This window comes from Pezoporus occidentalis, unplaced genomic scaffold (assembly GCF_034315485.1).
Source record: "Pezoporus occidentalis ecotype Australia unplaced genomic scaffold, CSIRO_AGI_Poc_V1 ctg140, whole genome shotgun sequence".
Lineage (NCBI taxonomy): Eukaryota > Metazoa > Chordata > Aves > Psittaciformes > Psittacidae > Pezoporus > Pezoporus occidentalis.
The window spans coordinates 1,939,129-1,950,381 of NW_026913210.1; the positions used below are offsets into that span (position 1 = coordinate 1,939,129).

An 11,253-nucleotide genomic window follows, 5' to 3' on the forward strand; every position below is an offset into this window, starting at 1 on the left:
TGGACCATTTCTAATCCTAGACTGTGCTTGTTCCATTCTCATTGCTTCATCAACATCTCTAGCAGCGAAATAACCAAATGCCTCTCTGCAGCCACACTGATAAAGTGAGATTATGCTCTCAGGAGATATTTAAATATCTACCTTCATCTTGTCTTCTGCATCATGAGAGTTTCTGTAGAGACTGACAGAAATACACTAACTGGTAATGGAACAAGCCTGATGATATGAGTCAAGCTGCAATGCTTGTCAAGTCTTCACGGAATCACACATTGTGAGCTCTGCCTCTGCTGTCACGGAGGGGCAGCAGTCTGGCACAACCAGTGGCCAGCCCTTATTTTTAAGTGCTGTAATCATTCCTCCGTGGGTGTGAGTTTAGCAAGACTCGCTGCTTTTGACAGGTAGTACTAATTGTTCTGAAAAGACTATTTCTGTTGAGCTTTCCTTAAGTCACTTTCCTAAGTAACAGGATGAAATGCAGAAATCTGGAGTTAAAATAAACTTGCTATCTGGTGAAAGCTAGCACCCCAACAGCACAGAAAGAAAGCAGAGAGAGTGTTGGTGCTCTGAAAAAAAAAAACACTAACAAGGTTTGTAGTTTTACTTCCATTTCATATGGTGTATGAGGTCACATTCCCCATACACACACTCACACGTTAATACACGTGTTTGCAATTCCTGAGTTAAAGCTTTAGTAAAACAGATTAAGACGCAGAAGAATAAGAGTTTTGCATGGATAAATCTCAGCTGGAGCTACCAGAAGTTAACACTAACAAAGGTTTTGGAAAAGAGGAAATCTCAGCTTGGGTGTTAAACTAATTCCTAACTATCGAGAGTTTCAGGGAGACTTGTAGACAGCGAGAGGTGGGGGATCAAAGAAAGGGCTTGTATGAGGGCACTGCCTACAGCCATTATCCAGCAGAGAAGTTTGGATTATATAAAGGGACAACCAAGTCAGCTAGGACTTTTCAGCTGAAGGAAAGAGGCAGCTGAGAGACACGTGGCAGAGGTGCGTACAGTTTGAAAAAAAAAACAAAGAAATCAGTGATTTACCATCTCTTTTAATAAAACAGCCAGAGGACATCAAAAGAAGGTATTAGGAGTCAGCATCACGCCAAACAGGAGATGGTTCCTTGCACAGTCTGCAGTCAAAACCACAGACCTCCCTGCAAAGCACTGTCATGGAAACCAAAACCCTACAGGAGACGAAAAGGAGGGTGATATAAGCTCAAGGGATACAAATCGTCAATATATGTGGAAATCACACCCTTCTTGTGAATCTGGAAGCTGAACTCTTCCCAGGCATTCACTGATACTCAAAACCACATCCATGTTCCTGGGCTAAACTGACCACTGGGTCCAAACTGGTGCAGCCAGCCACTCTTACCTGCTCACCGGGCTTTGTCATGGCCCTGGACCAGGCAGACCTCAGGCTTCGTACTGAGCAGGCATCTCGCTCCTCAATCCTCAGTGCAGTGTGCTCCACATCGCCATCCCAGGGAATCACCAAAAGGTACTGCGGCACTGCAGGCTGCCCATGCCACTCGCAGCACCGCGGGATGTGTTTACCAGGAGCAGGCTGCCAGGAAGTGGTGGGGCTGGAGAGAGCAAGACTGAAAGGGCGCAGATACCATCAGCGCTGCTCTCCCTTCTCAAAGGCAAACTTCACAGAAGTTCAGTGTCTGATAAGAGACTCAATTTAGAAATGAAGCTAAAGAGCTGCTGCTTAGAAATAGGCATGGGAACAGTGACAAAAAAAGGATGCCTTACCAGCAGTATCAAGCAGTTGCAGGTAAAACTTGTTTTCAGACTGGTCATCTTTTTTTATACCTGCACTTGAGTTTTTTCCCCTTAAAGAAATGTTTGCTTTGCTGTTTGGTTGAAGTTTTTAAGAAGAAGCCAGCTGTTACACTGAATTAAATGCTTTTTATCATGCAAAGGCTGACACTGCCTGAGCTGTAACTGCGTGAATGTGAACAGCATATTAATTCAAAGTCTGTATGATTACACTTTGCCATTAAAGGTCACTCAGCATTTTGATTTGCTAAGTCAGTGATTTTTGATGTGTGCTGTATGGATGTCTATGCTTTATGCCTAAGGTACGCGCAAGAATCGAAGCAAGCCCACTGAGAAGCAGGCTTCAGCTCACTGCCTGAACCACCATGTTCGTTTATATGAAACACAAAGACAGCAAAAAAGACACAAAACTTTTAATAAAGCCATAGTGCAAGTATTTTTCTTGAGTTATGTTGAACAGCATTTGGATGGGAGCCTGAAGTAAGAAAAACTGCACAAAGACAACATCTTCTTTCAGATAATTCAGTGGCACATGTACTAGACATCTTGCACTTCTTCGATCTGTTTCAAGTATATTTATCAAACTGACAGACTGCTTCTTTTCAGCAGGTAGTGCACTTCCATCATGTTTAGGTGTCTCAGATGGTAGAACAGTGGTCAGTCAGGCCACAGGTCTGCTTCACATGGATTTCAACTCCATGGAAGCTAAAACTTGGATGTGCCAAAGCACCCCTCATTGGCCTACCAGAAGCTACCTCTGTATCTTTAAGCAGCTACATTCTTTCCAAAACCCAAGCCAACATCTGCTTAGCCTTGAGAACTTGCAGGGTGCATCCTTTCCCATGTGCTCGACATTCTCTAGGTACAGATAAATAAGCGCTGTTTTTCTGGATGCAAATAAGGACGGGATATTGGAAGAGCTTTCCTTTTCCAAATCAGTATTACGAACTATTCTTTGCACCTCAATTTCAATGAACAGTAAAATCTAACAAAAAAAAAAACAACCCCAAAAAAAAACAACCCCCCACACACCAAACCATTCTAGCTACGAGCAACTGGAAGATTTTACATTTGCAAAGGTATAAAAACCTGCATTTCCTCTGTGGTAAGGGCAAACTGCAGAGCTACGACACAGCAACAGAGCATGCAAAAAAGGGTACATACATCTCCCTCTAACTTAGACACAGTTCACTGACCCTGCATGATTATTTCATATCACATATTTAAATTAAATTTACAGCTTTCACCTAAATTGTTCCGAGTCTTAACTAGAGTAAATGGAAGTTTTTCAGATCAGAAACTTGACTGAAGTTCAATCTGAGCCATCCTCTCCCTGGCACAGTAGAGGCAGAAGCCATAAGTCACACCACCCAATTTCACCCTAAGCCTCCTGCTGTGCAAGCGCTGGAGACTGAAAAGATATTGTTGCAAGAACAGCATGATTGCTTGCTATGAAAGTGTGAGTTAAGGAATACCAGCACCAGCACCCTCCGGCAGCTGCGGCCCCACAAACAGCTCGGGGACAGCAGGCAGTTTCAGCTGTGGCAGGAAGGCAAAGACACCAAAGGTGACACATCATCCCCCCACATGCAGCACAACTAGGCCAGGTGCCACTAGCATCCTCCCCCTGGTGAAGAAGCTAATACTACCTTTTTCCTCACTAGGCCACAGACAGCGCACAGACAAGAATGCTGATGAAAACCAGAACTCACTGGTACTAGAATTAGTTCTCTTTTGAGAAAAAGGTTTTCCTGGTAAGGGTTCTGTTAATGCTGAAATGCAGCTATTCCCCAGGCTTAAGTAGGCTTAAGTGCATCTTGCCATCGCACCTGGCATTTGCTCAAGCTGGAAGACGTGGTTATTACCCCAATGACACTTCCTGCTTGAAAACTGTTGTAAAAAAATAATGAGTACACTTTGGAGATAAGCCACCTCTTTCCCTGTGCCATTTCATGCTGAGAAGAAAAAGTAAGCCCCATTCATGGCTTTTGCAAAAAGGGAGGCTTGCACTGTGTAATCTGTGACATTTGCATTGTTTTCTTCCTGCTTCCAAACTACTGCACCACAGAATCGAGACAATGCCCTCTTGTTCAGGCCTTCTACCAGGTGTCAAAAATAATGCTTATGGCTGCAACACAAAAGGCTCATCAAGTGTGATAGTGAGCAGTGTGCTTCTGCCTTAGCAACCCATCCTCAAAAACCAGCTCCAGCCTCCTCTCCTGGGGCTTAGCCCAGCAGTCATGGCATTGAAAATCATCTTGTACAGTTAGCAGAGCAAGCCATGGCAAACACCATGCACGTCCCCAGCGACAGCCAGTGGCTGAGGAGCTCAGTGGAGATGGAAATGTAGAGCCCCAGCTCTGAGAGACAGCCTGATCCAGATCCAGTGCACTGGCAGGTTGGTTTGCTCACAGCATCCAGGAAGTACAGTCAATTCAGAAGCAATTCAAGCTTCAAGGGCTAGATAATACTGGAGCTCCTCAGACTCCTGAATCAACCCTGCAGCAACCTAGCCCACACCCAGAGGGCTAGCCCTCACCCCACCCTGCTTTTAAGCCCCATCCACAACCCGCCTTGCTCATCTCTGTAATTCAGAGAATAAATGCTCAGATGCATTTAGCATCCCAGAAGCCTGCGTCCCTGACAGAAGCTGGCACAACAGCAAGAGACATCTCGGAGCAAGGAGGGGCCCTGCTCCGAAAAAGCGCCTGTAAACATACTGAAGAAGCATACTTCAAACAGTGCCATGATAGCAACAGGGCACTTACGGCCAGACTGGAAGTGGCAGGCACTTACAGCTGCTCTCAAATAGCTTTTCGATCTCGCAGAAGCATACAGTTTCTACTCTCCTCCCCAGTCTCATCTCAGTGCAAACAAGAAAAAGGACTGGAAACAGCCTGTTACCATGGGTGCCAGAGAACATGAATTGCTTCAGAAAGAGATTCAGATGCTTAAGACACAAATTGCTCAAGACCTAAATTTGTCAATCTGCGGCCCCACTTCTCTGCATGGTGATAACCCAGAGGAGGACTCTACCACACCCCCTCACAGTCAAACTTCCAAAGGAAAGGACCTCATTACAGTGTCACAGCCCACCCGGATGTGACAAACCTCCCAGGCCATGGAGCGGGTTCTGGGTGGAAAAGCCAGACCGTGAAATCCTTGCTCCAACAGAAGCCAGCCTTCTGGAACTAGCTGAAAGGAAACACCCCTTCAAGGAGAACATATGGCGCATGTTGCTCGGCTTAGGGACGCTGCTCCCACTTCTTCTTGCCGAGCTCACAAACCTCACATCAACCAATTCTACCAGCTGCTGCATGCGGGGATCCCCAGGGCCCGTGTCGCAGAGCTAGCATGGAGCAGCATGCTCCTACTGGTTGCTCACTGCCCTGACCTTTGAGTTTTAGCACAAGTTCACAGGCTTACTGAGCCTCAGCTGGAACACAGCAGCTTGGCAGATAGCTCTCCAGCACCCTGAGCACCCATCTCATCTTACCCTTCAGATGTTACCCTCTCCCTCCCTTCCTTGGACTCCCATCCCTAAGCCACTACACACTGTGCTACCTCTAAATCATCTTTAAACCAGCACTGAGCAGTATCCCACGCTCTTGTTATCTCTCAGGAGCCTTGAAACTAAACAGAGGAACTCCAAAAAGGAACACATGCAACACCTCAGAAAAAAATCACCCCGGACCCGTCTGCCAGCCCGTCTCTCCATGAAACAGAGATTGTTTCAAGCAGTCAGCTTGAAATCAGATATGACCAAAGCATCCTTCCTCTGTACCGATGGCCATGTGTGGTGAATGACTTGTGCCACCTTAACCACCAGCCTCAACACTGGAGCTCCCAGCACTTAGCTCAGAGAATGCCCATGAAGACAACTGCCTGTCTGCAGCGATGCTCTGCGGCACTGGTCCACAGTACTCCCGCAGACAGGCTGCCTCTTCATCCCACAGGAATCAAATCCCAATCATCTCTTAAATCATAGCTGCAAAAACAAATGCCAAACTTGCCTGGTAACATAGGCAAGAATAGAAAGGACCATTCTGGGGAGGTAGAAAGGGGGAATACTCTGAATGACATCCAGGTCTTTCAGCTATGCAGCTTGACAACAGTGAAGGAATTCTTGTTGAGAACAAAACAAACAAACACTAATATGTTCACTAGAATCCTCACTGCTCTTTTCCCTCTCAATTTGACAGCACAGAAATGGCACTAGTTAATCAGGTAATCTGCTCAAGTACCAATAGCAGAAGAGGATTCCTTTCACACAGGTAAGTTGTGCAACAATCTTCTTTATTTATCAAGAAGTCTGATTTTTTTTTTTTTGTTGTATCAAGTTTTGAAGAGAGCACTGTGTAAGTCTCTTCAAATTGTTTTTGACACCATCCCTGCTGCAAGGGATTTTCTTATACTCATTTCTGCAGTGAACCAAGGGTGTAATTTAAGGGTAGCATTTGCACAGGGACTCCTACATGGTTTAACATCACCTTCTCTCCCACCAAAGCCACACCTCAGACCAACATCTCGGTAGCCAAGCTCAGACTGCGTAAATCAACAAAGCTAGGTCAGATTCATGGTTAGCATTAAACTGGTAACAGCTGCTGAAACACATCAACTAAGGATATAACTGATGAAAATGCTTTTGGAGTAGAAAAAGGTTTCCTTCTACTAGCTGAACCAGAAAGGCTTGGATGATTCTCAGAAGCCTATTACAACTGCTTCAAACAGTGGGTGTGCAACCACCAGTTTCATTAGAAATAGCGCATTTGACTTTCTCTCTCTGTTTTAATGTCCCTACGCACAGACAGAATTAAAGCATGACTGAAGCTGCGAAAGCAGTATTAATTGCAGTTGCCTATTACACACCCAGATCGCTTCAGTAACACACGGATGTGCTCTGCCTGACAATGTATTAACAGGCACCCTATGGGAGCCAGGTAATTGCTGTTTATGGCACAGAAATACCGTGTCTGTATGGGAAGTCAGCATCTTTGATGAGTTTGAGTAAAGTTCAAGCTCATTACAACTCTCTGTTTATGTTCCCATTGTGAAGCTTAGCTCCCATCCCTGGCAGCCAGGGTACCACAGTTACACAGCAGTGTCCCTGTGTACGTTTAATGTTCTAAAACTTTACATCTTTGGTGAATTCATCTCAGCACCGCTCCTCCCCAGAAAACTTTTTCACATCATCTCACGTAACTCAAGATTTTGGTATGATTAAGAGAGTTTGTCAGTGCAGCAACAACGCGAGTTCGATACACAGACAAGTTACACGGAGACAGAAGAAAACCAACTCTGCAGGATGCAAGTCGGGGGTCCCAGGCCCGGCGTGCGGGGTCCCAGTGCATATTCCCTGCTGCAGTTGGTGTCTGGGGATCTAGCAGTAACGAGCACAGAAGCGGGCTCTGAGCTTTCCTACTTAAGTGTGAAAAGAAGGAGAAAAAGAAGACAAAAAAGAAGGAACAGAAGGAAAAGTGAAAAGAAATAGGAAAACAAAAAGGAAATGGAAATACGGGTGGAAAAAAGAAAGTAAAACAAAGGCGGGAAAGAAAAAGGATAAGAAAAAAAGAAAAGTGAAAAGTAAATGGAAGGGGAAAGTGCCCCGTCTGCGCGCTCCCGCCGCCCCACACGGGCACCCGCCGGCCCTTACCGCACCGCCGCCTCCTTCCATCTTCCATCGCCGGCCGCGGCGGGTCGCAGCCGCCCTCCCGCGGGGCCGGGCCGAGCGCGGCCGTGGCGAGCCGAGGCGCGCTGTGCCGTGCCGGGCCGCAGCGGGCCGGGCCGGGCCGCGCCGTGGCGCCCTGCCGGCCCGTGGCGGCGGCAGCGGCGGGGCTGGGCAGCGCGGCGGCGGCAGGCGGGCCCAGCGCGGGGGGCGCGGCGGCAGCGGGACCGGCGGCAGTAGCCGGAGCGGCGGGGCCGGCGGGGCGGGGCTTGGCCCAGGGGCGGGAAAGGGGGAGCGCGGGGGGGGTCAGAGAGTGGGGAGCGCCACGTGCTCCTCGAAAAGGGTTAAAAAAAGAGGAATTATGGCAGGATTAGTAAAGCCACCGAGTGAAAAACACAGCCCGGACAGCGACGGCGCTGCGGACGGACGCGGCCAAAGCCATGGGGGCACGGACGTGCCGTGCCGTGCTCTGCTCCGCTCCGCTCCTCTCTGCTCCTAAATCCCTTCAGTGCGGCTCGCAGCTGCTGCTGCAAAAAACAACCCCGCAACAGAACAACAAAAAGCAATCTAAAACGCTTTTCCAGCCCTGGGGCTTTCCTTCGCAGCCTGGCTTCAAAAAGCAAAAGAGCACAGATGTCGTCAGAGTAACCCCATCCGAACGCCCAAACCTGATCTTTCTTTTTTGATAGTGTTGGGGGTTTTCCTCCACAATTCACTGCAAGTTCTCCTCTGTCGCCAGGTTCCTGAGCACACAGTCACATTGTCACGGTCTCTCTAACCAGGAACTCGGCATGTTGTTCATAATAAAAGTGGGGTTTCCCTGTCAGAAATTGTCAGTTAGAAAACACCCCGAAATCTCATGGGCCCAGTTACCACAGTTACCTACGCAAGTAGCTGACAGGCCGGAATAATGACGGATGTTGGTTTCTGTACTTTCAGTATTTGCGTTTTGTTCAGCAGCTGTTGAAAGCTTTATTTCTTTAACCCACCAAAGTTGAGGATAGGCTTTCTGGAGCAATGTGGAGCAAGGACCAGGTCTTTACTAAGCACTTTATGTTTGCTTATTCCCCTGCACTGGAAAACAAAGCTTTGTGTTAGGTGGAAGGCAAGGTTGTTCCTGCTGCCTTGCTGTTATGAAAGGCTTTGGACAGTCCCCGTGGTAGAAGTGCATCACCATCCACATCACTGACATTAAGTGTACCACACCCGGACACCTCTGCAGCCCAGGAGAAAGAGTAGTCCTGCCTTGTTTCCCATTGGCCTCCCAGCTCATGGGCAGAGCCATCCTCCCTGCCAGCATAAGACAACCTCAGACTTTTGGCTCACCAGCACCAAACCAAGAAAACAAATTTAGAATATCAATTTCTGGCAGCGTGAAGGTAAATCCACTCATAAACCTTGATGCGCCCTGGCCCAGACCTTTCCCTGTTTGGCAGCAAGAAAGGGGTGCCAGCACCATCCCTAGCCTCTTCCAGCTTGTCTGGAGGCTCCATACAGCAGCATCTCCCCATGCTCCTACCAATAGGGCTGTGGCACACAGAGCTCCTGCTTCTCCTCCAAACCTGGACAGCCACCTTCTCACCACCTCCAGCTTCATCCCAAGCAGTGCTGCTCCTGCTTTCCACCCATGACACCCTTCAGGATACTGCCTCTGTCATTTGGGTGCCTCAGGCTGGTGTACCCTGCATCTCAGAAGGCATCCCTCTTTTTCCCTACAACTTCCCCTCTCCCCAGGCCTGCTGCTGGCTCCCACACACATCCCAGGAACAGCACAGGATCTGCCTCCTGCCCTCCAATCCAGCCATTTCTGTCCTCTGAGAACAGAGTTGGATGGAAACCTGGCTTTCTATCACCCGAAATGGCTGGCATGTGTTGTGAAGAGGTCCCTGTGCATGCACACAAGTCTGCCTTTGCCCTGTGTGCCAGTGCTGAGCCTGGCACCCAAGGGACAGCCTGTCCCTGTGATGCAGCCCATGCCCATGAACATGTGCAATGGAGACAGGGTGGTGTGCTGGAGGGCTTCACCCCTCTCCCAGCCAGGGCTGTGGTGCCAAGCATGTTCTGGCCTGGCAGTGTTTGGTCCCATCTGTTCCAGGCACCTCTGAGGCCTGGGGCTGCAGATCCCCATCTGTGCCACATCTGAGCTGGCTAATGCAGCGGAAAGAAGCCACCCAGCACATGGGTCTCAGAGGAGGTGATGTGCTCTGCGTCCCCCCTCCCAGCACGGGTGAGGTAATGCCACTGTGGGCCAGCAGGCAAAAGCTGGGTTTGAGGAGAAGGCTGGTGCTGCCCCTTGTGAGGGGCCTGGACACCTACGTGGCCGCTGTGCTCCAGTTTGGTTAGTTTTTCCCTATTTGTGTTGAGAAGAATCTGACCATTTTTCTCAAATCCATGCATCTGTCCTGAGTCACCCAGACACTGAGACTGCTGTGCCATACGACTTTGAGAGGAGAGCATTTGCTACCCCTGGGGAGGCCGATCCTGCAAGCCTCTGCCACTCTGGCATCTAGCTGTGAGTTTGCTTCACTGCAAAAGAGTGTCCTGGGGTTTGGCACCATGCGTCCTGAGATTTGCACAAGGGATCTTACACCATCGATCAGAGCTGCACAAGGGCAGTATTAAATCTCAGAGCATTGCTGAGAACAGGCAGTTAGCAAAGAAATGGGGTGGGTGTAGTGTGTTTATGAAGCAAGTCTGTATTTTTTGTCCAAACGCTTGGTTTAAGTTTACAGTTATATGTATATATATATGTATATATATATTAAAGTCAGCAAAAGCTGACACAAAAACTAGTGTCTTGCTAAGTAGTTATGAGAGGGGCTTGACACATCTATGGAGCACTCCAAATTGCTGAAGAATTCAAGTTCAAGTTTGTGGTATGTATTTTGACACCCCCCAATCTAGAATAAAAATTAATCAATAAAAAAGAAAAGCCAGAGGCAGGCAGCCAGCAGGCTGCCTGTGTGAGGATGGTAAACAGTCAGCTCCAGAGCAATGTCCAGCCTGGTTCAGTGGCTAAGCTGCTGCAAATCCCCCAGCCAAGGGAGGGCAGCAATGGGAGAGGGGAGCCAGCCCCAAGCAGGAAACCCAGCAGTGTCCTGGGCACAGGACTGAGGTTCAGCTAGGCAAAGAGGGCACAGGAGACCAGAGGAGACATCAGAAGTTGCTGGCTATGGCAAGTACCAGTATGAAAGCACCGCAAGGGATCGCACAGCTTGGCTACTGGGCAGTTGTGTGAGAAGTGGCACAGGCAGTTGCTGGGGTCATTTGGAGCTTTACAAGGCCAGTGGTGCTTTGGTTATCCTGTCAACTGGGATTGCCTAGGTCCTGGTATTGAAAATATCAAGTTTGCATATGCCATGCAGCAAAATGGGGACCAAAGGCAAAAAAGAGTAGTTATGGAGGATTGCTTGTTTGCAAGGGGTCTTGGGTGGAAAAACGGAGATAAGTAAACAGGAGAATAGGTAAGTTATGGAGTGTCAAGGGGCTGCCAAGGTGTGCCTGTCAAGCAGCGCTTTGATCACCAGAGTGGAAGCAGGGCAGCAAACCAAACGCATTGTTATGACCATACCACATGGATCAGAAATGGCTCCCATCACAGCATGGGGCCACGTGGAGCTTTCTCTCACCACCAGGACAGCACCAGGTGGATGCATGGACCAAGCATCCCAGCACTGCTGTGTCAGTGCCTGTTCCAGGCAGCTGGAACCAACCTCTTCCCACCACTTCATAAGACAAACATTAACCATACAGGTCAAACCTTCACAGCTGAAAATACCTCTTTCACCACACCA

General features: G+C 48.5%; 1 protein-coding gene and 1 long non-coding RNA gene across 5 annotated transcripts in view; one reads left to right on the top strand and one right to left on the bottom strand.

Annotated features, from left to right (window-relative positions):
- PSD3 (pleckstrin and Sec7 domain containing 3) overlaps positions 1-7,609 on the bottom strand; it is a 110,837-nt gene extending 103,228 nt beyond the window's left edge. For both annotated transcript variants that reach the window (XR_009963045.1, XM_062609782.1), the window contains exon 1: positions 7,448-7,609. Coding sequence is in view for 1 of the 2 variants with exons in the window: in XM_062609782.1 (XP_062465766.1) it covers positions 7,448-7,468 (21 nt within the window). In the remaining variant the exon portion in view is untranslated. The remainder of the gene's footprint in view (positions 1-7,447) is intronic.
- The window catches only part of LOC134159144 (uncharacterized), a 38,488-nt gene that overhangs the window by 15,379 nt on the left and 11,856 nt on the right, over positions 1-11,253 (top strand). The window contains exon 3 of one of the 3 annotated variants that reach the window (XR_009963047.1): positions 1,071-1,217. The exons of the other annotated variants lie outside the window; for them this stretch is intronic. This is a non-coding gene — a long non-coding RNA (uncharacterized LOC134159144). Of the gene's footprint in view, positions 1-1,070; positions 1,218-11,253 lie in introns of those variants that run through there. 3 annotated transcript variants of the gene reach the window in all.